Source organism: Kogia breviceps, chromosome 4 (assembly GCF_026419965.1).
Source record: "Kogia breviceps isolate mKogBre1 chromosome 4, mKogBre1 haplotype 1, whole genome shotgun sequence".
Lineage (NCBI taxonomy): Eukaryota > Metazoa > Chordata > Mammalia > Artiodactyla > Physeteridae > Kogia > Kogia breviceps.
The window spans coordinates 12,301,774-12,328,237 of NC_081313.1; the positions used below are offsets into that span (position 1 = coordinate 12,301,774).

A 26,464-nucleotide genomic window follows, 5' to 3' on the forward strand; every position below is an offset into this window, starting at 1 on the left:
TCGGGAGCTAAACAGTTGCAGTCAATCAAAAGTTCTGAGCACAGAGAGACAAATGCAAGCAGATATTCATCAAAAGGAGGAGTCAAATGAACCCCCCTTCCGAAAAACTGTTTGGTTTTCTAAAACTAAAGGTGCATCAAGATAGGTGCCTTTTCTATATAAACATCCTTTGAGGTCTCTTGACTTAAAGGAAAAGAAATGAGTACTACAACGTCAGGAGCTGCTCAATCACATGCCGGGGGCCAGTTCCGACGCCTGCCCATCAGGGTGACAGGCTGCTACCCTCTTCCCCCAATCCTCTTCCCGGTCTTAAAAATGCAACTGCATCCCGCCGCAGGCCTGCGAAAACGGGCCGCATAGACAAAGTACGAAGTACCAGTGCCCCGCTGCTGGAGAGGCTGCAGCGCTCGATTTGCAATGACGCCACATGGAGAGAAATAGGGGAAAACATGAAGAAGAAACAAGGATGAGAAGGCAACAAACAAAAATGTGCTCCCCTTCTTTAGTGGTGCAAGACGGAAAGAAAGGAAAAAAAAAACAAACCCAAACTAGAGATGGCCAATGGTTGGCTTATCAGAACACATATGGGACGCCTCTAATCCATACATGAGCTTAAAAAAAAAAAAAAGAAGTACCTGGGAAATCAACTTGGACACATTCTAATACAAAATTCTCCCCATGATCACATCACCACAAACTCGGGATAAATAAAAACCCCACCACTAAAGCTATCAGAAACTACATTTTACTTACAAACCAGAGGTTTACATAATCACAAATTACATAATACTCCTTCTGTGCACTAAAAATCCTTCTGTAGGTGAAGCTCCAAACCCTCCAGTCTTTTAACGTTTTCCAGGGACAGCTGGAGAAGTCTGCGGAAGAACTGGTGGGGGGGGGGGGGGGGAATGGAATGCTGGAAAGTCATCTTTGACAAGCTGTCAGCCCAACCAAATGTTCCAGGATAAAAAGAGGCTCGGAGCAGGTGACTATCCTCTGTCCCCATCCCCTGCCGCACGGGCGTGTAAGGCCAAGGCAGAGGGAACAGGGCGCAGGGTGCGGGCGCGGCCGGGGCTTACCTGCTCCCCGAAGTCGATGGCTATGTTGGTGATGCCCAGGGGCACCAGGAACCGGATCAGGGGCCAGTAGTGCGTGAGCGCCGGGAATTTCACCATAGTCCCCGCCGTGGGCGGACCCCACACACATCTGCCGCCGGGAGGAGACTCTGCCGGGAGGCGCGGGCCGAGCAGGCCGGGCGGGGGCGCGGGCGGACTGAGGCCGGGACCGGCCAGGTCTCGGGGCGGCGGTGGCGGCTCCTCGTCGCGGCTGCGGCGCCCTCTCCAAGCGCGGCTGCTCTAGCAGGAGATCCGCAAGCTCAAGTCCATCCCTGCTGCCCTCCCACACAACAAAGATCTGTCGGGAAAAAAAAGAGGAGGGACGGCGGCGGCGGCGGCAGCGGCGGCGGCGGCAGAAGGTTCCGCTGACAGCGGCTCCATTATAAGCGCTCTGGGGCCCGGAAATAAATAACCGCGCGCACGAGGAGGCGCCGCCGCCGCCACCGCCGCCGCCGCCGCCGCCGCGGTGCAGAGGAAATCAGGGGCGGGTACGGAGGCGCTGACACTGCCTGCGGCCAGGGGGCGGGCGGCGGGCTGGGGAAGGGGCCGGGCCGGGCCTGGCGGGCGGTGCCCTCCTTTCCTCCGCCGCCGCCTGCGCTCGGTGCGGCCGCGTGGGGCGCTGCGCACGCACAGGCCGCGGAGCCGCCGCCTCCGCCGCGTCCCGGCGGCGCGGGGTGGGACTCGCCGCGGTGCCCCTTGTCGACCGAGGGGAGACTGCGCGACGTTGCTGGGGAAGCGGGCCGGGGACGGCGCGTGGCCCGAAGCCCGAGGGCACCGCGGGGGGAGCCTGAGGGGCGGGCGCACCCAGCGATCCGAAGGCCTCGGGGCAACCCGGGCTCCCTGGCCGGGCCCTGTCGCCCCAGCCCCGCGGGGCCCGGGCCGGGGGTCCCCGCGCTGTCCGGCGACCGGCCGGGGCGTGTGGGAGACTGGCCGCCGGGGCCGGCGAAGTGAGCGCGGATGCGCGAGGAGGCAGCGGGGCGCACAGGGGCCGGGAGGGAGCGGGTTTGGGAAGCTCCCACTGTCCCCGCGCCAGCCCCCATGCCCGGGTGGCCGCCTCGAGCCAGGCGGGGACGTGAGGAGGAGGCCGCTCCCGGAGGGGACCTGCTGGGGGCCCACCTGAACAGCTGGGGGCCCGGGAGAGATGGAGGCGTCGCTCTTGGCGGGCGCGAGAGACCGAGAAAAGGGGCATCTCTCTCAGGGTGTCCAGGGGCGACGGGGACCGCATCTCAGGGGTAAATGCGAGGAGGGCCGCGGGGACCGTCCCCGCAGGCGCCCAGGCTGGGCCGGCCGGCCTTTGGGGTACCCAGACCTGCCTCCGGCGGACTATGCCTACTGTGAACTGAGATTCTCTTCAATGCACCGCTATTGTAAACAAGAACAACAAAACTCGAAGTCTCTTTTCAATATAAAAGGAGAAGGAAAAATCTGTTTTACAATACTTGCCCCAGTGATTTCAGGGTTAATAATAGCCATGCTGAGTGTTTTAGCTAAGCTTAGGAACAGTAGGCAGGCAGCAAAGGCAGCATCCATCTCTGCCCCAGCGCGCTGTGACCAGAGGGTCGAGGCCGCGAATGAGAAGCGCCTCAAGAAGGGAGAGCGTGCGTGAAAATCATTGTACCTTAAAGGAGGGTTAAAAGAAGGCCTCGTGTGCAGGTCCGGATTCACTGGTGTGTGACCTAGAGGCTCGCAAAGGTGCCAGGACTTAGAAGGAGCTGTGCCCGGTTTAATGTTCTGCCTCTGGAAATTAGTGATTTTTGAAGGAGGGGTCGGCAAGTTATGTAGCCTGTCCTGCTTGTATTATTTTGCACTGCCCCCTCACAATGCATCTTTTAACGTTTACTGAGCATAATAAATTAATTTATTATTAAAAGTAATAAAGTGTGCACCCAGGAACGAGCCTATTACCTCACATTTCGCAGTGTAAAAGTTGTGTACATAGTAAGCATGAGATCTCCACCTCCTGGGTTCAGGTATTTAACAATTATTAGAAAATATTAAATGTTTTCCATATTTTATGCCTTTAAAAAACCTTTTAAAATTCCAAACAGAGCAAGGCCTTGAGAAATAGGAAGCTAATTTACCTCCTAGCTCTGATTGTAACCTCAAATTACATGCCCTATAATTAAAATGAAATTCTGGTAATTATTTATTGTGTTAGATATGTCGAATAGTATTATTTAAGAGATGTCCCAGCAAAACAGGAAGTTCTTGTGCACAGGAGTCTCCTGAAGAGCAAGTTCCTGAAAGGTGTGTTTTAATATAGTTGGATCTTGTTTTAAATATACCGAGACAGCCTATTATTTAAAGGAATTCTCAGGAAAGGAGTTTTTTTCTAGAGCAAATATCACCTTATGGTTTATCCATTCTGTCGACTAGCAATTTTACTTAAAGCAATCTCATTACTCTGACCTTTGTCTAGAACGTGGGGCTGGTAAGGTTCTCAATAGACCTTCAGCAAGCCCGGTTTGCTTTGGTTGGTCCCTGGACAAGCACCAGCCGCATTGCTGGTGCTGATACAAACGCACACCTTGGTCTTAAGAAGGAACGGTGAGAGAGTTCCAGTGAATCAATGAGAGGTCATCACCCTTGTTTGAGTATTCTAAGTGTGGTTTTTTTGTTGTTTTTTTTGTTTGTTTGTTTGTGTTTTTTTTGTGATATGCGGGCCTCTCACTGTTGTTGCCTCTCCCGCTGCGGAGCACAGGCTCCGGATGCGCAGGCTCAGCGGCCATGGCTCACGGGCCCACCCGTTCCACGGCATGTGGGATCTTCCCGGACCAGGGCACGAACCTGTGTCCCCTGCATCGACAGGCGGATTCTCAACCACTGCGCCACCAGGGAAGCCCTAAGTGTGTTTTTTTAAAATAAATGATTTAATAGTGTCATCTTTGATTATGGCAAAGAGCACTTTTTAGGTTTGAAAGGGCTTTGCATTTCAATGACACTATGGCAATGTGGAACTGAATGGAACAATTAATTACTCTTTTTTCTGTCAAAGTTTAAAAATCTGATCGATTTCGAAGGGAGTTTTTGACCTTTCTCTCTCTCTCTTCCTCTTTTTAACTTCGCAGTTGTTTGAAAAGATAACTCCATAATACAGGTGATGGTAATGAGTAGGAAGTTTTCTAAATTACCCGGAAGCCAAGAAGAGACCGCAATCATTTAAATTAGATTCAGAGAGTGTTATCTTTCAGAGGGTACAGCTTTACTTTCAGTGTACAAAGTTTTTAGTTTAGGTTTGATTGCTTTCAGCCAAAGACCATTACGAGATCTACAGACTTTATATTCAACAGTGTAAGAAAAAATTATGTACCTAATAGGAAAAAATGCTGGAAAATAATATGGTCAACTATTAACAGTGGTTAGTTACAGCTGCATAGTGTTATTTTCATTTATACTTTTCAGTATTTAACACAATGGGCCTATATAACTTTATAAAAAGTAAAAGAAAAAGAGTTTTAAAAAATATTTACAAAACTTCCTTAGAAGTACAAGTTAGCATTGATTTCAGAGCATGGAAAAAATTACTCTTCCCAAAACAATTTCATAGATGACTAGCGATATACTATGATTTTGATGCCTAAAATTATTAATGCTAAGTTTTGAAGACGCTAATGTGAAAAGAGAAACTAAAAGTTACATATATGTCTGATTTACTTTTTTCTGTAATAGATCATAAATGAATATGTTCAAGTTACCCTCAAGGAGCTTCAGCTCCAAAGGACAGAATGAAAGGTCATGTTTAAGATCATCAAATTCTAGAACGCTACAACTCAGTGTTCTTGATTTGAGGAGCCCAATGGGATCAAATTGGAAACATAGCAGTGGACTTGGTCTGGAAGCAGTTGCCATAAAGATTTGTGTAAGATTGATTTCATAGAATTATCTACACTGGTCACACAGAATTATCCCATATCATGTATTTAGTATAACCAACTTATTTAACAGATAGTTTCTATGGAAGATTCAGTCCCAGATGTTGGTGTCCAGTTTTGAAATGATCAGTAAGATAGAGTAGAGTAGACTCTACTCCAAAATAGAGTAGACTATATATAAATTCAAGCCTTGTGGTCCTCGATCTGGGCCTAGTGAAGTGTTACGACATGGCTCACTGTGAATGCAGTGAGGGGGGGCTTCTGAGTCTAGATTACTTAATTGTGTTCATATAAATATTGTCCTATTTCATGAAGTCATGATTTCTGCCCATATCCAAGATTCCAGAGGACAAAAAGAAAAGTTGTTTCCTCCCCAAAACTTTTGCCATCTCTGTGTCATTCCAGCCCAAAGCCTAGTTATAATTTGCTTGGCCTAATTATGAAACCCAATTTTATACTCTCAGTATATCTCAACAGTTGGAGGTAGGAGGTGAGTGGCATGGGTGAATTATCCTGAAATCGAACATTTGCTGTAGACAAGCTAGAATTTGCTAGTTCAATTCTGTCAAGAGTTCTAGTTCTCCAGACTTGTGGTTGCCAAGAGGACGGGGGGGGGGGGGGGGGGATGGACTGGGAGTTTGGGATTAGCAGATAAAAACTTATATGCAGAATGGATAAACAACAAGGTCCTACTGTAGAGCACAGGGAACTATAATCAATATCCTGTGATAAACCACAATGGAAAAGAATATGAAAAAATATATATATATATATATATATAAAACTGAGTCACTTTGCTGTACAGCAGAAATTAAACACAATATTGTAAATCAACTCTACGTCAATAAAGTTTTTAAAAAAGAGTCATAGTTCTCAATTTTAATAAATTCTTTAATAATATTTTTAAAGGGACCACACAGATGCTTCAAAATGTTGTGCTGTAAAGAGGAATGGAGACGATTTCTACATACTAGTACGGCGTGATCTGCAGAATATTTTGAAAAAAGCAAGGTGGCAAACTGTGAAATGGTATGCTATTTTGGGGGTAAAAAGGGAGAGAAATATGACTATGGCTCTGTGTGCCTGTGTGTATTTACTTATATTTGTGAAAAGACACACTGGAAGTATAAATAAAAATTATTCAAATGTTTATCTATGGGGGAAGAAGAAAGAGACCAGCGTGGAACAGGGACAGAAGAAGAATTTCTCTGAATGTACCTTATTATCTAATTTTGGCTTTGGAAACATTTATGTTTTACATGTTGAAACATAAAATTAAATCAAAAGAAAATAATTATGGACAGCGGATAGATAAATGTCATGCATTTTTTTGTTTGTTTATTCCTCTTATTTTGAGAAGAGGATTTGAGGCAGATTTAATCAGAGTACAGGTGTATGCCTTATGCATTTTATAAATTTTGATTTTTCTATAATTGCTAGGGAATAAAACATTCAGGGAGCCCCTGACAAGGTCAGTTATGTAACCTGATGGCCTGGTGTATTGGTAACTGGTAAGTTACTCCTACATCTGAAAAGTGACCTAAAAAAAAAAGTAAGTTTTGTTGTTGTTGTTGTTGTGTTTTTGTGGTACGCGGGCCTTTCACTGTTGTGGCCTCTCCCGTTGCGGAGCACAGGCTCTGGACGCGCAGGCCCAGCGGTCGTGGCTCACGGGCCCAGCCACTCTGCAGCATGTGGGATCTTCCCGGACCGGGGCACGAACCCGTGTCCCCTGCATCGGCAGGCGTACTCCCAACCACTGCGCCACCAGGAAAGCCCCCCAAAATTAGTTTTGGGATGGATTCTGCTCCTGCCACTCAAAACACCATCACCACCACCACCACCACCTGACTTTCACGATTCTATAGGGATTCTTCATATAAGTGGGCATTTGATGATTTGCTGACTTATATTTGGCTCCTTATGGTGAAACACACAAGGTAAGTGTGTATGTAATTCACCCTGACTCCTCAAACCTTAGGTCTGGCAAATCTTAATGAATAGAATGGAATGGAGGATGGAACAGATGAAAATGTAGCTACATTTCATTTTCCTTTTTTCTCTTTCTCCAACTTCTGCTCTTGCTTTTTTTTTTTTTTTTAATGACCAGGATAACATAAAATGTCTGTAATTATAAGCATTCCTCATTTTATTGCCCTTTGCTTTATTGTGTTTCACAGATATTGCGTGTTTTTTTTTACAAACTGAAGATTTATGGCAACCCTGTGTCGAGCAAGTCTATCAGTGCCATTTTTTCCCATTTTTTCAACAGCATTTGCTCATTTCCTGTCTCTGTATCACATTTTGGTAATTCTCCAAATATTTCAGACTTTTTCATTCTTATTATATTTGTTACGGTGATCTGTGGTCAGTGATCTTTGATGTTACCACTACAGCTAGCTGAAGACTCAGGTGATAGCATATTTTAGCAATGAAGTATTTTTCAATTAAGGTATGTACATTGTTCTTTTAGACATAATGCTATTGCACACTTAATAGACTACAGTGTAGTGTAAACATAACTTTTATATGTCCTTGGAAACCAAAAAATTTGTGTGACTCACTTTATTGCAATATTTGCTTTATGGTGGTGGCCTGAAACCGAACCCAAACTATCTCCAAGATATGCCTATAAATACATTTAATAAAGCTTAACTTTTTATTCTTGCTACCTATCCAAGATCTATTCACTTTTAAAAGCACTTTTAAAATATTATTAAAATATCTCACAAAGATATCCTGTGTAATTCTAGCTCACTTTGATAATTTCTCTTCTGTTTTATATTTTGACAATGAGAATGAGAACTGCATTAGTCTTTACTTCTAGTTTGTAAGTCTGACATCGGCCACAAAATATTAAATTTCCTGAGGCTGGGAACTATTTAAGATATTATTTCATCTGGTTTCACCCTCTTACTTCTCACCTCCACCCCAGGACAATAATAGACATTAAATAACACATTTTGAATTGAGTTTTCCATAAGCTTTTTGTATGTTTAACCTCCAAGTTGACAAGTGTATTATCCTTTCTGTTATACAGTTAATGCTGACTGGACATCCTTAGCATTTGGGTGATATAAATAGAAATCAGATTTTCCAGCTTCTCAGACTTTACCATCCAAGAGAAGAGGTAGGCAAACAACACTCTTTTAATTGTTATTGTATTTTAATCAAATCTATTTTTCCTTTGCAGTGTTACTAATTATGGTAGAGTAGGTATTCTTTGACTAATTAATCAGGCAAACAAGTAGTGCACAGTTGTCTTCACGTTAAGTACATAGGTTATCCCCAAGTTCCTCTACCTCCACCAGAGCACTTTTATCCTTGAAAATGTTCCTGATTTCAAAATGGTATCCTACTACTTATTTACATGATTTTGCTTGTGACTCAGTCGATAGACTGGTTGGACAAGGGGTTAACATAACTGATTTCATTTTAACCTCTATATAGATCAATTAACTTTGTTTTATTTCATTCAGCAACTTCTTTGGAGTGTCTGCTGTGTGCTAGACATGGTGCAGGGTGCTGGGTATATAGTATTGAACAAAACAAACATGATCCCCCTAAGGCTAGGAACAATGCAAGATGTGCTCTCTCACTCCTATTAAACACCACACTGGAGGACCTAGCCAATGCAATCAGGCAAGTAAAACAAATAAAAGGCATACACACTGGAAAGAAAAAATAATTTTTTATTCACAAAAGATGAGATACTTTGTGTAGAAAATACCAGAGATTCTGTAAGAAAGCTGCCAGAAAGAATATGTGAGCTTGCTTAGCAAGGTCACAGAACACGAAGTCAATATACAATAATGAATTGTATTTATGTATACTAGCAGTGAAAAACTGGAAATAGAAATTTTAAAAACTGTCATTTAAAATCCACGAAATAGGGCTTCCCTGGTGGCGCAGTGGTTGAGAATCCGCCTGCCGATGCAGGGGACACGGGTTCGTGCCCCAGTCTGGGAAGATCCCACATGCCGCGGAGCGGCTGGGCCCGTGAGCCATGGCCGCTGAGCCTGCGCGTCCGGAGCCTGTGCTCCGCAAGGGAGAGGCCACAACAGTGAGGCCCGCATACCACAAAAAAAATAAAAAATAAAAAAAAAATAAAAAAAATAAAATCCACGAAATACTTAGGGAGAGAGCTAACAAAACACATGCATGTTTTTATTTATTTATTTATTTGGCTGCATTGGATCTTCATTTCTCCATGTGGACTTTCTCTAGTTGTGTAAAGCAGGGGCTACTCTTCATTGCAGTACGTGGGCTTCTCATTGCCATGGCTTCTCTTGTTGTGGAGCATGGGTTCTAGGCACGCAGGCTTCAGTAGTTGTGGCACACAGGCTCAGTAGTTGTGGCTCTTGAGCTCTAGAGTGCAGGCTCAGTAGTTGTGGCACATGGGCTTAGTTGGTCTGTGGCATGTGGGATCTTCCCGGACCAGGGATTGAACCCATGTCCCCTGCATTGGCAGGCAGATTCCCAACCACTGCACCACCAGGGAAGCCCCAAAATGTGCATGGTCTGCTGAAAACTACAAAACATTAGGAATTCAAAGATGACCTAAATGAATGGAGAGCTGTGATGTGTGAATGGATCAGAAGCTTCAGTATTATTAAGATATCAGTTCTCCCTAAATTGGTCTATAGACTAAACAGAATCCCAATCAAAATACTTTGGAAAAAGAAAAAGCACAGAACTGAGAGTAGCCAAAGCAATTTTGAAAAAGAACAAAACTGGATGATTCTCCTGGCCCTGAACAAAGATAGCAGAGTAGAAGGACGTACTCTCACTCTCTCTTGTGAGAACACCAGAATCACAACTAGCTGCTGGAAAATTATTGACAGGAAGACACTGGAATTCACCAAAAAAGATACCCTACATCCAAAGACAAAGGAGAAGCCACAATGAGATGTTAGGAGGGGCACAATCACAGTGAAATCAAATCCCATAACTGCTGGGTGGATGACTCACAGACTGGAGAACATTTATACCACAGAAGTCCACCCACTGGAGTGAAGGTTCTGAACCCATGTCAGGCTTCCCAACCTGGGGGTCCGGCAACAGGAGGAGGAATTCGTAGAGAATCAGACTTTGAAGCCTACTGGGATTTGATTGCAGGACTTTGACAGGACTGGCGGAAACAGAGACTCCACTCTTGGAGGACACACACAAAGTAGTGTGCGCATCGGGACCCAGGGGAGACTGAACTAGACCTACCTGCTAGTGTTGGAGGGTCTCCTGCAGAGGCGGGGATGGCTGTGGCTCACCGTGGGGACAAGGACACTGGCAGCAGAAGATATGGGAAGTACTCCTTGGCATGACCCTTCCGGAGTCTGCCATTAGCCCCACCAAAGAGCCCAGGTAGTCTCCAGTGTTGGGTCGCCTCAGGTCAAACAACCAACAGGGAGGGAACCCAAGCCCACCCATCAGCAGTCAAGCAGATTAAAGTTTTACTGAGCTCTGCCCACCAGAGCAACACCCAGCTCTACCCACCACCAGTCCCTCCCATCAGTAAGCTTGCACAAGCCTCTTAGATAGCCTCATCCACCAGAGGGCAGACAGCAGAAGCAAGAACTACAATCCTGCAGCCTGTGGAACAAAAACCACATTCACAGAAAGATGGACAAGATGAAAAGGCAGAGGGCTCTGTACCAGATGAAGGAACAAGATAAAACCCCAGAAAAACAACTAAATAAAGTGGAGATAGGCAACCTTCCAGAAAAAGAATTCAGAATAATGATAGTGAAGATGATCCAGGACCTCAGAAAAACAATGGAGGCAAAGATCGAGAAGATGCAAGAAATGTTTAACAAAGACCTAGAAGAATTAAAGAACAAACAAACAGAGATGAACAATACAATAAATGAAATGAAAACTACATTAGAAGGAATCAATAGCAGAATAACTGAAGCAGAAGAACGGATAAGTGACCAGGAAGACAGAATGGTGGAATTCACTGCTTCGGAACGGACTAAAGAAAAAAGAATGAAAAGAAATGAAGACAGCCTAAGAGACCTCTGGGACAACATTAAATGCAACAACAGTCACATTATTGAGGTCCCAGAAGGAGAAGAGAGAGAGAAAGGACCGGAGAAAATATTTGAAGAGATTATAGTAGAAAACTTCCCTAACAGGGGAAAGGAAATAGCCACCCAAGTCTGGGAAACCCTGTGAGTCCCATACAGGATAAACTCAAGGAAAAACACGCCAAGATACACAGTAATCAAACTGGCAAAAACTAAAGACAAAGAAAAGTTACTGAATGCAGCAAGGGCAAAATGACAAATAACATACAAGGGAACTCCCATAAGGTTAAAAGCTGATTTCTCAGCAGAAATTCTACAAGCCAGAAGAGAGTGGCATGATATACTTAAAGTGATGAAAGGGAAGAACCTACAATCAAAATTACTCTACCCAACAAGGATCGCATTCACATTCGATGGAAAAATCAAAAGCTTTACAGACAAGCAAAAGCTAAGAGAATTCAGCACCACCCAACTAGCTGTACAACAAATGCTAAAGGAACTTCTCTAAGTGGGAAACAGAAGAGAAGAAAAGGACCTACAAAAACAAACCCAAAACAATTAATAAAATGGTCACAGGAACATATGTATCAATAATTACCTTAAACGTGAATGGATTAAATGATCCAACCAAAAGACACAGACTTGCTGAATGGATACAAAAACAAGACCCATATATATGCTGTCTACAAGAGACCCACTTCAGACCTAGGGACACATACAGACTGAAAGTGAGGGGATGGAAAAAGATATTCCATGCAAATGGAAATCAAAGGACAGATGGAGTAGCGATACTCATATCAGATAAAATTGACTTGAAAATAAAGAATGTTACAAGAGACAAGGAAGGACACTACATAATGATCAAGTGATCAATCCAAGAAGATATAACAATTATAAATATATATGCACCCAACATAGGACACCTCAATACATAAGGCAACTGCTAACAGCTATAAAACAGGTAATCAACAGTAACACAATAATAGTGGGGGACTTTAACACCTCACTTACACCAATGGACAGATTATCCAAAATGAAAATAAATAATGAAACAGAAGCTTTAAATGACACAATAGGCCAGATAGATTTAATTGATATTTATAGGACATTCCATCCAAAAACAGTAGATTACACTTTCTCTTCAAGTGTGCATGGAACATTCTCCAGGAGAGATCACATCTTGGGTCACAAATCAAGCCACAGTAAATTGAAATCTTATCCAGCATCTTTTCTGACCACAACGCTATGAGATTAGAAATGAATTACAGGGAAAAAAAACGTTAAACACACAAACACATGGAGGCTAAACAATACGTTACTAAATAACCAAGAGATAACTGAAGAAATCAAAGAGGAAATCAAAAAATACCTAGAGACAAATCACAATGAAAACACGAGGATCCAAAACCTATGGGAGGCAGCAAAAGCAGTTCTAAGAGGGAAGTTTATAGCTATACAGTCCTACCTCAAGAAACGAGAAAAATCTCAAATAAACAATCTAATGTTACACCTAAGGAACTAGAGAAAGAAGAACAAACAAAACCCAAAGTTAGCAGAAGGAAAGAAATCATAAGTATCAGAGCAGAAATAAATGAAATAGAAACAAAGAAAACAATAGCAAAGATCAATAAAATTAAAAGCTGGTTCTGTGAGAAGATAAACAAAATTGATAAACCATTAGCCAGATGCATCAAGAAAAAGAGGGACAGGACTTAATAAAATTAGAAATGAAAAAGGAGAAGTTACAACAGACACCGCAGAAATACAAAGCATCCTAAGACACTACTACACGCAATTCTATGCCAATAAAATGGACAACCCGGAAGAAATGGACAAATTCTTAGAAAGATATAACCTGCCAAGACTGAACCAGGAAGAAACAGAAAATATGAACAGACCAATCACAAGCACTGAAATTGAAACTGGGATTAAAAATCTTCCAACAAACAAAAGTCCAGGACCAAATGGGTTCACAGGTGAATTCTATCAAACATTTAGGGAAGAGCTAACAGCCATCCTTCTCAAACTCTTCCAAAACATTGCAGAGGAAGGAACACTCCCAAACTCATTCTATGAGGACACCATCACCCTGATACCAAAACCAGACAAAGATACTATAAAAAAAGAATATTACAGACCAATATCCCTGATGAATATAGATGCAAAAATCCTCAACAAAATACTAGCAAACAGAATCCAACAATACATTAAAAGGATCATACACCATGATCAAGTGGGATTTATCCCAGTGATGCAAGGATTCTTCAATGTATGCAAATCAGTCAGTGTGATACACCATATTAACAAATTGAAGAAGAAAAACTATATGACCATCTCAATAGATGCAGAAAAAGCTTTTGACAAAATTCAACACCCATTTATGAAAAAAACTCTCCAGAAAGTGGGCATAGAGGGAACCTACCTCAACATAATAAAAGCCATATATGACAAACCCACAGCAAACATCATTCTCAATGGTGAAAAACTGAAAGCATTTCCTCTAAGATCAGGAACAAGAGAAGGATGTCCACTCTCACCACTATTCAACATAGTTTTGGAAGTCCTAGCCACGGCAATCAGAGAAGAAAAAGAAATAAAAGGAATCCAAATTGGAAAAAAAGAAGTAAAACTGTCACTGTTTGCAGATGACATGATACTATACTTAAAGAATCCTAAAAATGCCACCAGAAAACTACTAGAGCTAATCAATGAATTTGGTAAAGTTGCAGGATATGAAATTAATGCCCAGAAATCTCTTGCATTCCTATACACTAATGATGAAAAATCTGAAAGAGAAATTAAGGAAACACTCCCTTTTACCATTGCAAAAACAACAACAAAAATACCTAAGAATAAACCTACCTAGGGAGACAAAAGACCTATATGCAGAAAACTATAAGACACTGATGAAAGAAATTAAAGATGATACCAACAGATGGAGAGATATACTTTGTTCTTGGATTGGAAGAATCAATATTGTGAAAATGACTATACTACCCAAAGCAATCTACAGATTCAATGCAATCCCTATCAAATTACCAATGGTATTTTTTACAGAACTAGAACAGAAAATCTTAAAATTTGTATGGAGACACAAAAGACCCTGAATAGCCAAAGCAGTCTTGAGGGAAAAAAACAGAGCTGGAGGAATCAGACTCCCTGACTTCAGACTATACCACAAGGCTACAGTAATCAAGACAATATGGTACTGGCGCAAAAACAGAATATAGATCCATGGAACAGGATAGAAAGCCCAGAGGTAAACCCACGCACCTATGGTCAACTAATCTATGACAAAGGAGGCAAGGATATACAACGGAGAAAAGACAGTCTCTTCAATAAGTGGTGCTGGGAAAAGTGGACGGCTACATGTAAAAGAATGAAATTAGAACACTCCCTAACACCATACACAAAAATAAACTCAAAATGGATTAGAGACCTAAATGTAAGACTGGGCACTATAAAACTCTTAGAGGAAAACATAGGAAGAACACTCTTTGACATAAATCACAGCAAGATCTTTTTTGATCCACCTCCTAGAGTAATGGAAATAAAACCAAAAATAAACAAATAGGAGCTAATGAAACTTCAAAGCTTTTTTTTTTTTTTTTGTGGTATGCAGGCCTCTCACTGTTGTGGCCTCTCCCGTTGCGGAGCACAGGCTCCGGACGCCCAGGCTCAGCGGCCATGGCTCACAGGCTCAGCTGCTCTGCGGCATGTGGGATCTTCCCGGACCGGGGCACGAACCCGTGTCCCCTGCATCAGCAGGTGGATTCTCAACCACTGCGCCACCAGGGAAGCCCAAAACTTCAAAGCTTTTGCACAGCAAAGGAAACCATAAATAAGATGGAAAGAGAACCCTCAGAATGGGAGAAAATATTTGCAAATGAATCAACAGACTAAGGATTAATCTCCAAAATATATAAAAAGCTCATGCAGCTCAATGTTAAAAAAACAAAAAACCCAATCCAAAAATGGGCAGAAGACCTAAATAGACATTTCTCTAAAGAAGACATACAGATGGCCAAGAAGCACATGAAAAGCTGCTCAACATCACTAATTATTAGAGAAATGCAACTCAAAACCACAATGAGGTATCACCTCACACCAGTTAGAATGGACATCATCAGAAAATCTACAAGCAACAAATGCTGGAGAGGGTGTGGAGAAAAGGGAACCCTCTTGCACTGTTGGTGGGAATGTAAATTGATACAGCCACTATGGAGAACAGTATGGAGGTTCCTTAAAAAAACTAAAAATAGAATTACCATATGATCCAGCAATCCCACTACTGGGCATATACCCAGAGAGAACCATAATTCAAAAAGACACATGCACCCCACTGTTCGTTGCAGCACTATTTACAATAGCCAGGTCATGGAAGCAACCTAGATGCCCATCAACAGATGAATGGATAAAGAAGATGCGGTACATATATAGAATGGAATATTACTCAGCCATATAATGGAACGAAATTAGGTCATTTGTTGAGACGTGGATGGATCTAGAGACTGTCATACGGAGTGAAGTAAGTTAGAAGGAGAAAAACAAATATGATATATTAACACATATATGTGGAACCTAGGAGAAGAGTACAGATGAACTGGTTTGCAGAGCAGAAATTGAGACAGAGATGCAGAGAACAAATGTATGGACACCAAGCAGGGAAAGTGGCGGGGGAATGGTGAATTGGGCAATTGGGATTGACATGTATACACTGATGTGTATAAAATGGATGACTAATAAGAACCTGCTGTATAAAAAAAAATAAAATTAAATTTTAAAATTAAAACAACAACAAACTGGAAGACTCATTTTACCTGATTTTAAGACTTACTATAAAGCTACCATATCATCACAGTGTGGCCCTGGTGAAACAGACATACAAGTGAATGGAATAGAATAGAGAGTCAGAAATAGGACCTCATATATACAGTCAATTGATTTTTCACAAAAAATTGCCAAGGCAATTAAATGGAGAAAGAGTAGTATTTTCAACAAATATTGGGACAATCGGACATCCATAGGCAAAACAATAACCCTTCATTCTTTTGTATATACTTCATGTCATATATACAGATTGACTAAAAATAGATTACAGATTAAAGTAATAACTACAATAGTTCTAGACAAAAATATAAGGGAAAATCTCTGTGACCTTAGGTTAGGCCAGGATTTCTTAGATACATATCAAAAGCAGAAACCATATGCAAAAAATGTCCTAAATTGGACTTCACAATTTAAAACTTCTCTTCAAAAGCTATGGTTAAGAAAATTAATACTAGCCACAGATTGGGAAAATATATTTACAAAACATATATCTGATAAAGGTCTTGTATCCAGAATGAATATACATACATATATACACATAATATAATATAATATAATATATATACTTTCAAAACACAATAATAGAAATTCACATAACCCAATTAAACAATTCAAGAATGGGCAAAGATTTGAAAAACTGCCTCATTAAAGGAGATGTAAGGAAGGCAAATAAACACATGAAAAGACTCTCCATTAATCACTAGAGAAATGCACATTAAAGCCACAAAATACCTATAAGAATGGCCAAAATTAAGAACAAACAAACGGGCTTCCCTGGTGGCGCAGTGGTTGAGAATCCGCCTGCCGATGCAGGAGACACGGGTTCGTGCCCTGGTCCGGGAGGATCCCACATGCCGCGGAGCAACTAAGCCCGTGAGCCATGGCCGCTGGGCCTGTGCGTCCGGAGCCTGTGCTCCGCAACGGGAGAGGCCACAACAGTGAGAGGCCCGCATACCGCAAAAAAAAAAAAAAAAAAAAAAAAAAAAAAAAAAAAACACCTAATGTCACCAAGTGCTGGTGAGGATAAAGAGCAAATGGGGTTCTCATACACCGCACTGCTCGTGGGAATGCAAAATGGTACAACCGCTGTGGAAAACAGTCTGAGAGTTTCTCATGAACTTAAATATGCACTTACCAAACACCCCCATGATCCCACTTCTAGGTATGTACCCAAGAGAAATGAAAGTATATGTCCAGAAAAAGACCTGCATGTGAATGTTTATAAGTCTTTATTCATAATTACCAACAACTGCAGAAAACCCAAATGACCATCAGCTGGGGAATGGATAAATTGTGATATATCCATATGTGTAATACTACTCAGCACTGATGCATGCTACAATATGGGTGAATCTCAAATGCATTATTAGAAGCAAAAGAAGCCGGAGTCCGTATAATACAATTTAAGTGACATTATGGAAAACACAAAATTGTAGGGACAAAAATGGGACCAGTTGTTGCCAGTAGCTGGGGAGCTGAAGGGATTGCCTGCAAGGTGGCACTGTGAGGGAACTCTCTGGGGTGATGGAAATAGTCCATATTTTGACTGTGCTTGTGGTTCCGTAACTCAGAGAACTGTCCACCAAACCTACTTTAAGTAAAGTATATGTGTACATTAAAACAAAATAAAACATAATCCCTTCTTTCATGGAGCAGCTATTAAACAAATAAGCATGCAAATAAATATGCAGTTACATACTGCATTCAACAATACAGCTGGCCATCTCATAAAGAAGGGCTGGATAAGGAAGTTTGCAATTTATGCTTGAATATTAAATCAATCCAATTAATTTGCATTAGAATTTGGTAGAGTCTTCTATTTGCTATATTATAAGTCATAGCTAAATTATAATCTTTCTGTAGGCCAGCCACTATACTAGATTCTTATTATTTTTTAACATCTTTATTGAAGTATAATTGCTCTACAATGGTATGTTAGTTTCTGCTTTATAACAAAGTGATCAGCCATACATATACATATATCCCCATATCTCCTCCCTCGTGCGTCTCCCTCCCACCCTCCCTATGCCGCCCCTCTAGGTGGTCATAAAGCACTGAGCTGATCTCCCTATGCTACTCAGCTGCTTCCCACTAGCTATCCATTTTACATTTGATAGTGTATATATGTCCATGCCACTCTATCACTTCGTCCCATCTTACCCTTCCCCCTCCCCATGTCCTCAAGTCCATTCTCTATGTCTGCGTCTTTATTTCTGTCTTGCCCCTAGGTTTTTCAGAACCTTTTTTTTTTTTTAGATTCCATATATATGTGTTAGAATACAGTATTTGTTTTTCTCTTTCTGACTTACTTCACTCTGTATGACAGACTCTAGGTCCATCCACCTCACTACAAATAACTCAGTTTCGTTCCTTTTTATGGCGAGTAATATTCCATTGTATATATGTGCCACATCTTCTTTATCCATTCATCTGTCGATGGACACTTAGGTTGCTTCCGTGTCCTGGCTATTGTAAATAGGGCTGCAATGAACATTGTGGTACATGAGTCTTTTTGAATTATGGTTTTCTCAGGGTATATGCCCAGTAGTGGGATTGCTGGGTCATATGGTAGTTCTATTTTTAGTTTTTTAAGGAACCTACATCACCTTATTTAATCCTCAAAGTAATTCTATACATTTGCTACTATTACCCCCTCCTTTTTATGCAATGGAAGCATGAACACAAAAGTTCAGCAAATTGTCTAAGTTCTCACAACTAATAAGCAGCAAAGTTCGTACTCAACCCAGACATGCATGACTTAAAAGATATTGATCCCCATATGCCCTGGCCTTTTAAATGTTGTATGCTTACAATGCAGAATCTCTGCCGTCACCTAGAGCTTGGCATTCAGACTGAAGAACAGGGGTAGTCCTGCCTTTTTTACAAGCAAACCATGAGATTCTGAACACATCTCCTGATTCAGACTGTCTACACTAGTTTGTAGTCTGAACGGTCAGTAGAGTTGTGTGGACTGTTAAAGTAACTCAGAATCACACGATAGCAAAACTGCAAGGGATTTTACAGATTATTTAGTCCAATTGTGTACTACCCCTGTGCTTTAGGTTAAAAAGACAGAAGGCAATGAATGGACCCCTGGAGGTAGAGCAGCAGTGCTGCTGGTTTCTCAGCAACGGGGAAATGAGGGATGGCTTGGGAGCAAGGCCTGTGTCTTGGGCTTGTGAGAAGAGACAGTAGGAAGTCAGGGTTTCCCAAAGCTGGAGGCAAGGTCATCAGCTAGAGCAGTGACAGGAGCTGCCTTGATAATAATTGCACAAGTAGCCTCTCTGTATGCTGCATCCTTTGCAAAGTGTTGTACTTATCGTATGAATTATATTACTTGTTCATAGCTGATCTATGAGAAGGTGTATTGGTTGAATTCTTTTGGTTGAATGTAAGAAACGTCAGCTAAAACTAGCCGAAGCTGAAAAGAAGGGTTTATTATGAAGATATAGGTATATCCCGGCAGAACCCAGCCGCAGGAAGGACCTGGAACCAGGGACTGAACATCATTAAGATTCTTTCTGCATCTCTAACCATGATTTATCTCTCTTCTCTCCCTGCCTCCCTCCTTCCCTCCTTCCCCTCTCTCCCCTCTCATCCTCCACCTTTCTGGTCCTTGTAGTGATTAGGAAGTGTACAAGCACAGCTCTTGAGCTCAGGCATCAGGTTCTTTTTGCTCCCAATCCCAAAAGGGATTCAGGGCCCCTTTTGCTGCTGTATTTCAACAGAAGGGTCCCTGAGTGGGCCAGCTTGGGTCAGGTGCTTACCCTGGTTTAATCAGCGGAGTCAGGGGATGGGATCCTGTTGTCCCCAGTGACTACTGGGGGCCCCAGAGAGGAGGAGCTGGCAGGCAACCCAGCAGGTATCCAGCACATGGCCCCCTGCCCCCTGGCTATGTAACACCTATACGCATCATCCCATACTTAAGGATTCTTCAAAGATGCCTCTGCCTAACAAGGCCCACTCTTCTAGTTACAACTGCAAATGTATACTCTCCTTCCCCAGCAGAAGACAGCTCAAGGCCCTGTCCAGCTGCTGTCTGCAGAATTGCGGTCTACGATTCGTAGACAATCTCACCTTTGCCATAGAAAGCAATAGCCACCCTTTTGCCGTAGTAGGTGTTGTTCTCAGGTTCCAGAGAGCAGGTATCCTTGGATACCATTATGTAGCCTATCACAAGTCTCTCTTTTTGTAGGATGGGCTTTGCCCGGGAGATAAACATCCATGAAGCTACAGTGCCCGCTGATTAGGAGAGGGCTGGGAAAGACCAGCTGTCTGGCCGCTGGAGACCCTGAGGGCTCCTTGGGCATGGGAAGTAGAATTCAGGTGTGTCCCTTCTCTACCAGGGAGCTGGCCTGGTAGGACTGAGTCCTCGGACCCATTACCTTGTTGCCAGGAAATTAAAACACAGAAAAACACCCATAGCTATTCACGGGGTGGTCCTGCTTTGTCTGCACAGCTGAAAATGGTGGACATCGGACTTTAGGTCTCTGATTTTCTACCAGCTACTGTTCTCTTTTGCTTCTAGTTAGACCACATCCATGGAGGGTTTGAGCCAGGGTTGCCGCCTGAGGTGGACTGAGTTAGGGATTGCTTATGAAGCAGGTCCCTGATGGCCTGAGGTAGGGCGTCACGCAGGCAGGGCCAGGTCTGTTGCAGGTCAGAAAGCAGGACCCGCCGGGGGGTGACCCCTGCAGCTCAAGGAAAGACTGCAGCTTCGGGAGCAGCTCGAGGGCCCGGCCTGAGGCAGAGGCAGTGACCAGGGCGTTTCACAGAGAGACTTGTTTTGGGTGGAGGATAACTGCTAAGTTGTTTATTTGGGGGGGTGACCTGCCCCACCCAAGAATGTTCCAGTTGCATCTTCAAGGAAGTAGCTCCTCCAGAGAGGGTCTGGTTTTCCCAAGTCAGTGGTTTTGTCTCCTTCTATCTAAGAATCCTGCCAGCTTGTCTGCAAAAGAGTGTTTTGCCCTCAGGGAAGACGGAGACTCTGGTGGCCCTGGACCTAGACAGAGTCTTCTTGGCCTTTGGGTTAGTAATTTTCCAATTCCGTCCAGAGCTGGGGCCACAGGTGGGTGTTTGACGTGAGCTTGACGCTACAACTAGCCCCATCAGCTGCAGGTGCCGGGGGTCTGCACGGAACAGGCGTCCCTGACAGGCCTTATCTCAGGTGGGCCGGCTGCCTACCAGGCCAGGGGAGCTGCTCACCCGAGGCCTCATCCCAGCAGTAAAGAAAAGCATCTTGTCTTTGCCCCAAGCGTTCCCAAGGACCCCGCTAAGCCTTTTCTCAGGTGTGTTTACAATGATGTGTTTGTTGCGTGTGTGCTCAGCTGTCCCTGACATGTCCGCACAGAATACGTGGCCCACAGCTCAAAAATATGTGTAAATGAATAACAAGTCAGATTGGATGTAGATCTATTTATATAACAGTTGCCATATAAACTGTTATGCACAGTTTATATGCAGACCATACAAACTCGAGGACGAGTGTGTATGGTTTGCATTTCCCAGGATTTACCTAACTTTTCCCCACAAAATTCCCCATATTTAAATTTGTACAATCTCCAAAACAACACGAGAGTCATTAAAGGAAAGATTGGCTCTGTTTTCTGAATGCCCAATACTATTTTGGGCTGCTTTTCAAAGTCAGTCTGGGCTGTGTAATTTGGAGGCAGAAATATTTACGTTTTAGCTGGTATGTGAAAAGGACAGAACACATTATTGGAATTGAGGCTGTCCAGAAATGCATCCAGGGCATTTGATGGCTATACCTGAAGACAGTTTAGTCCAACCATCCTCCTCACCTGTGTATCTGGCAGAACCAAGCTCTGTGACCATAGAAGAGGGTTGGCCATTGACATTTTTTTCTCTCCATGGTGGTAATCTCCATCACTGTCTTCTGACTGTTCTTAGGTTCCAATGGAGAGGTTTGGGCATGGCAGGGGGAAGTCTAAAAAGTCGAAGGACCAGGAGGAAAGCAGGGTGTGTAAAGCACCTAAACAAATAATAACTAAAAATAAAAAGAACAAGCATAGCAGCAGGTAGTATGTATGAATTACATACGACACACCATGCTATGCTTAGGGCTTTACATGTAGAACCTCATTCATTGATTCATTCATGCATTCACTTATTCACTTCTTTATTCAGTTGTTCAGCAGTTATTAATGTGCCCGGTAGCGTTCTAGGTGCCAAGGATACAGCAATGAATACGACGCAGTCCTTACTCTCCCACAGCTTCCATTCAGGTAGGGAGATAGCTGACCAACAAATACATATATAATGCAAAGTAGATGAGTCCTAAGAAGAAAAATAAACCTGAGCACGGGATGAAGTGTGACAGAGGGTGACTGGGGAGGCTGCTGCGTCCAGTAGGTATCTGTCTGCATTAGAGCAGAGGGAACGTACCCTGATCCTGGGAGGGGCGTGGCTTCCCAGGAGGGAAGGAAGGGGAAGAGAGGTTGGAGACGAGATCCATGGGGCAGCTCGGGATCCAAGTGGAATGGGGAGACCCTTGGAGATGATTGAGCAAGGACATGTTGTGACACAGGTTTGAAAGGAATTACACTGCTTGTTTAGTGGAGAAAAGGCTGAACTGGGGGTAGGGATGGGAGCAGGAAGCTCAGTTAGGAAGCTACTGCAATTATCTAGGAGGGACATGGTGATGGCTTGCAGCCATGACGTAAAATTGGAGGAGGTGAGAAGTGGTGGATTCTGGAAATACTCTGAAGTTATGAGGGACGTATTTGCTGATGGATTGAGATGTGTGGTGAGAACAAGAGGAGAGGCATGTTTCGACTTGAGCCAAACCAGCAGTACCATTTACCAACATGGGCAGCTTGGGAGGAGGAGCCGCCCTGGAGATGCAGATTAAGAGTTTGGTGCAGACACAGAGCACCAAACTCTGTGATGCTTCTTGCACATCCGGTGACATCAGAGAGAGAGACCTGAGTGACGAAGTTAGTCAAGAGCTCAGAGGGGAGGCTGGACCTCTAGATTCGGGTGTCATCAGCAAAAAAAGGGCTTTGTGAAGTCACGGTCCTGGATGAGGCCAACAAGGGAGTGAGAAGATAAGAGGTCCAAGGTACTCCAGCATTCATGCATAGAAAATGGCTTCCCTGGTGGCTCAGCGGTTAGGAATCCGCCCGCCAATGCAGGGGACACGGGTTCGAGCCCTGGTCCAGGAAGATCCCACATGCCGCAGAGCAACTAAGTGTGCACCACAACTACCAAGCCTGTGCTCTAGAGCCCGCGAACCACAACTATTTAGCCCACGTGTCACAACTACTGAAGCCCAGACGCCTAGAGCCCATGCTCTGCAACAAGAGAAGCCGCCGCCATGAGAAGCCCATGCACCACAACAAAGAGTAGCCCCTGCTCTCTGCAACTAGAGAAAGCGCGCGTGCAGCAGTGAAGACCCAGCGCAGTCAAAAATAAATAAATTAATTTAAAAAGAAAAAGGAAAGGGGTACATACTGGGGGGAGTCCAGACGGGAAGGAGGAAAACCAGGAGTGCTTATTGTGACAGTAAATCAAGAAAGTGACCTCCTATGTCAAGTGCACGAATCAGTTGAATGAGATGGAAACAGAATTGATCACAGGGTCGAGCAACTTGTGTTTCATTCATCACGAAACCTTAGGCGGTGGGCACTGTTTTTATTCACACTTTACCAATGAGGAAGCCAAGGCTCAGAGAGGCCTAGTAACTTGCCGGGGGCCGCACAGTCAGAGATGGAACCAGGACACATTAAACCCACTAAACCCGGAGGCTCCCTAGGGCTACCCCGGAGACACACATTCCCTTCTCTACTTCCAGTTTATGAGTCCTGGGCTTTATAACCTCACCTCCCAGGTAAACAGTGCTCCAGGGAGGAAACCTTTCTCAACTCCATTTGGAGGATGACAGATTATTGCAGGATCTTCAGAGAGAATGACTTAAAATGGGGACAGAGGGAGGATAATGTAGAGCATTTGAGAGACGCCTGTCTAGGTTTGGGCCTCATGATTGCTTTAAAAATGTATTAGCGTGAAAGCGAAGGGGAAAAAAGGCTCAAAATAGAAAGTGTTTATACCAAAACACCCATGGGAGATTTGCAGGCTTTTCTGACAGATTGCAGGCTACATAACAGATTTGTGGGTGAAGTCGAGGCTCTTTGTGTTTGTTCTTTTTTCATTTCCTGTGTTTTATGCTTAATGCCCATTTACGAAAAGTTAATTCGGACACTATAGAAATAGCACGAGTAACCCTCATCCCTACATAACGTTATCTATCGACTACAAAATAGTTTGCATGAAAGGGCGTTTTTGTCTTTTGAGAAAAAAGTGGCTGATGCACTGCCCTACTTTATATATATTATTTTCTGACTGTATATTCTTAAAATCGGGAATGCTCTGAACCTAGAGTTTCAAATCTGGGCCTTCCCATCCAAAATTGCATAGATCTCGAGTAGGTAAGTTTTTTTTTTTTTTTTTTTTTGCGGTACGCGGGCCTCTCACTGTTGTGGCCTCTCCCGTTGCGGAGCACAGGCTCCGGACGCGCAGGCTCAGCGGCCATGGCTCACGGGCTTAGTTGCTCCGCGGCACGTGGGATCTTCCCGGACCAGGGCACGAACCCGTGTCCCCTGCATCGGCAGGCGGATTCTCAACCACTGCGCCACCAGGGAAGCCCAAGTAGGTAAGTTTTAAAAGTCTCTACGCAGCAGTACAGTTTGTGGGCGACAGTCACAAAATGAAAGATCCTTCGTTTCAGTGTGAATTCGTTTCCTGTGGCTGCCATAACAAATCAGCACAAACTGGGGGGCTTAAAACGACAGCAGTTTACCCTCTCGCAGTTCTAAAGACCTGAAGTTGGAAATCTAGGTGTTGGCCGGGCCCTGCTCCAAGGGAGATTCCTCTCTTAGCTCTTCCCGCTGCTGGAGGCTGAGGCATTCCCTGGCACGTGGCAGCATGAATCTCATCTCTGCCTTTGTCTTCACGTGGCTTCTCCTTCGAGAGTCCTGTGTCTCAAATCTCCCTCTGACTTTTTCTCCTACGGACACTGTCCTTGGATTGAGGGCCCAGCAAAGACCCGTCTCTCCAAACAAGGTCACCATCACAGGTTCTGGGGCTCAGGATTTGGACGTATATTTTTGGAGGCTCTCCAAGACTCTCTACAGTGTTAGACCCTAAAGTGGTGGGAAGGAATCAGAGGCCTAGGATGTAGGCTTCCCTGTGATGTCCACTTTTGTAAGTTTGTACACAGCACCGCACTCAAGAGACTATAACAAATATGTTATAGTTTCCGGGAGCACGGGAGAGGAGAGGATGCTCACTTTGCAATCCTTCCTTGCAGGGATCCAAATCCCACAGAAAGAGAACGTGCTCCGGACCAGACCCAGCTGAGCTGAAACTCATCCTGCCGCTTGCTGGCTGTGTGGCCTTGGTAGCTTATTTAGCTTGGTTTCTGTCTCTTTATTTGTGAAACGTGAGTTATGTAATACTGACCTCAGCGTGACACTGAGAAGATCAAAAGAGCTGTCAAGTGTCGAGTCCCCAGCACAAGCCTAGATGATTCTACGAGTGGCCACACCCCCCTTCTCTCCCGGCCAAGCCATGCTGCCTGTTTGCCCTTCCTGATGCATTCAGCATTCAGCATTCAGCTTGTACCCCTGGAGCCCCCAGCTATGGGGGGAGGTGAGAGCCCTGGTCTGGTCCCTCGTATCCTGCCTCGGCCAGCTGGTCTGTTCAGGGTCTCTGTTCCCACAAGATGCTTCCGATTCACTGACTCAGTCCTTGCCCAGAGGTCATGGGAGATTTTCTCATCTGTTCCTTAGGAAACCTTTGGTAGTCACTCTTATCTACCCAGTTCAACTCTTTGAAGAATCGGGTTGGCTCGTGAGGAATACAAAGATGAATGCACTCGTCCTGACCCACAGGACTAGGACACTACTTCAGATGTTTCCAAGCTAGCTAACTAGGGGACCCAGAGCTAGGCTTCCGGTGGCTGTCCGTGAACTGACAGCAGCCAACAGTGGACTTGGTTGGCAGCTGAGAGCTGTGGACTGAACGGGGCTGCTGGTCATGGGACTGGAAATGAAAGGCATTGCAACTGGTCCAGGTGGGACCATCTTCTCAGCTGTAGCACATGATGGGCTGCTGGGCTTCAGGGAGGAGCCCTGGTCTTGAAACCTGCGGACGTGTGTGTGGACACACACACGTGTGTGTGTCTAGTGTCTCTGAGCTCTAGTTTTCTCCTGTGTAAAAAAAAAAACAGTTGTAAGTTGTTTGGGGATATAAATAAGACCATGGGCATACACTCAAGTAAATGTTACTGAATTTCAACGTATCTTCAATCATCTTACATTTAAGATAATTGGGCAGTTATAAGTCACATGCCTCTGGGGTAGCTCTGCTCTTTGATCCCCAAGTATTATTCTTTAATGCATAGAGGTGAGAAATGAATGCCAAGAAATGAAAGCAAAGTCAATCCAAGTCAGCAGAGGGGTTTGAATGCTGGTCACTTCTGGTCCAGTGGTCATCTTTGTTTCACAAAGAATTAGGCTAGGGTAGCACATCTCAAACCTTCATGTACAATAGTTACCCATCCCCTGGGGAGCTTGTGGAAATGCAGTCTTTTATGTTTATTTTT

At 43.9% G+C, this 26,464-nt stretch overlaps 1 protein-coding gene and 2 long non-coding RNA genes across 4 annotated transcripts in view; 2 read left to right on the forward strand and 1 right to left on the reverse strand.

Moving 5' to 3' along the window:
* ANKH (ANKH inorganic pyrophosphate transport regulator) overlaps positions 1 to 1,651 on the reverse strand; it is a 144,673-nt gene extending 143,022 nt beyond the window's left edge. Inside the window, exon 1 of one of the 2 annotated variants that reach the window (XM_059060282.2) lies at positions 1,080 to 1,651. In XM_059060282.2, coding sequence (XP_058916265.1) covers positions 1,080 to 1,175 — 96 coding nt within the window. In that variant the 5' untranslated portion in view covers positions 1,176 to 1,651. The remainder of the gene's footprint in view (positions 1 to 1,079) is intronic. The other variant, XM_067030808.1, reaches the window with a different exon arrangement.
* LOC131754907 (uncharacterized) lies at positions 848 to 6,136 on the forward strand. The gene is made up of 3 exons (XR_010840085.1): positions 848 to 985; positions 4,785 to 4,974; positions 5,897 to 6,136. It is a non-coding gene; the product is annotated as an uncharacterized lncRNA (long non-coding RNA).
* A 290-nt stretch (positions 6,137 to 6,426) lies between these two features.
* LOC136794155 (uncharacterized) lies at positions 6,427 to 26,066 on the forward strand. Its single transcript, XR_010840519.1, has 3 exons — positions 6,427 to 6,498; positions 8,025 to 8,114; positions 25,169 to 26,066. It is a non-coding gene; the product is annotated as an uncharacterized lncRNA (long non-coding RNA).
* The last annotated feature ends 398 nt before the right edge of the window (positions 26,067 to 26,464 follow it).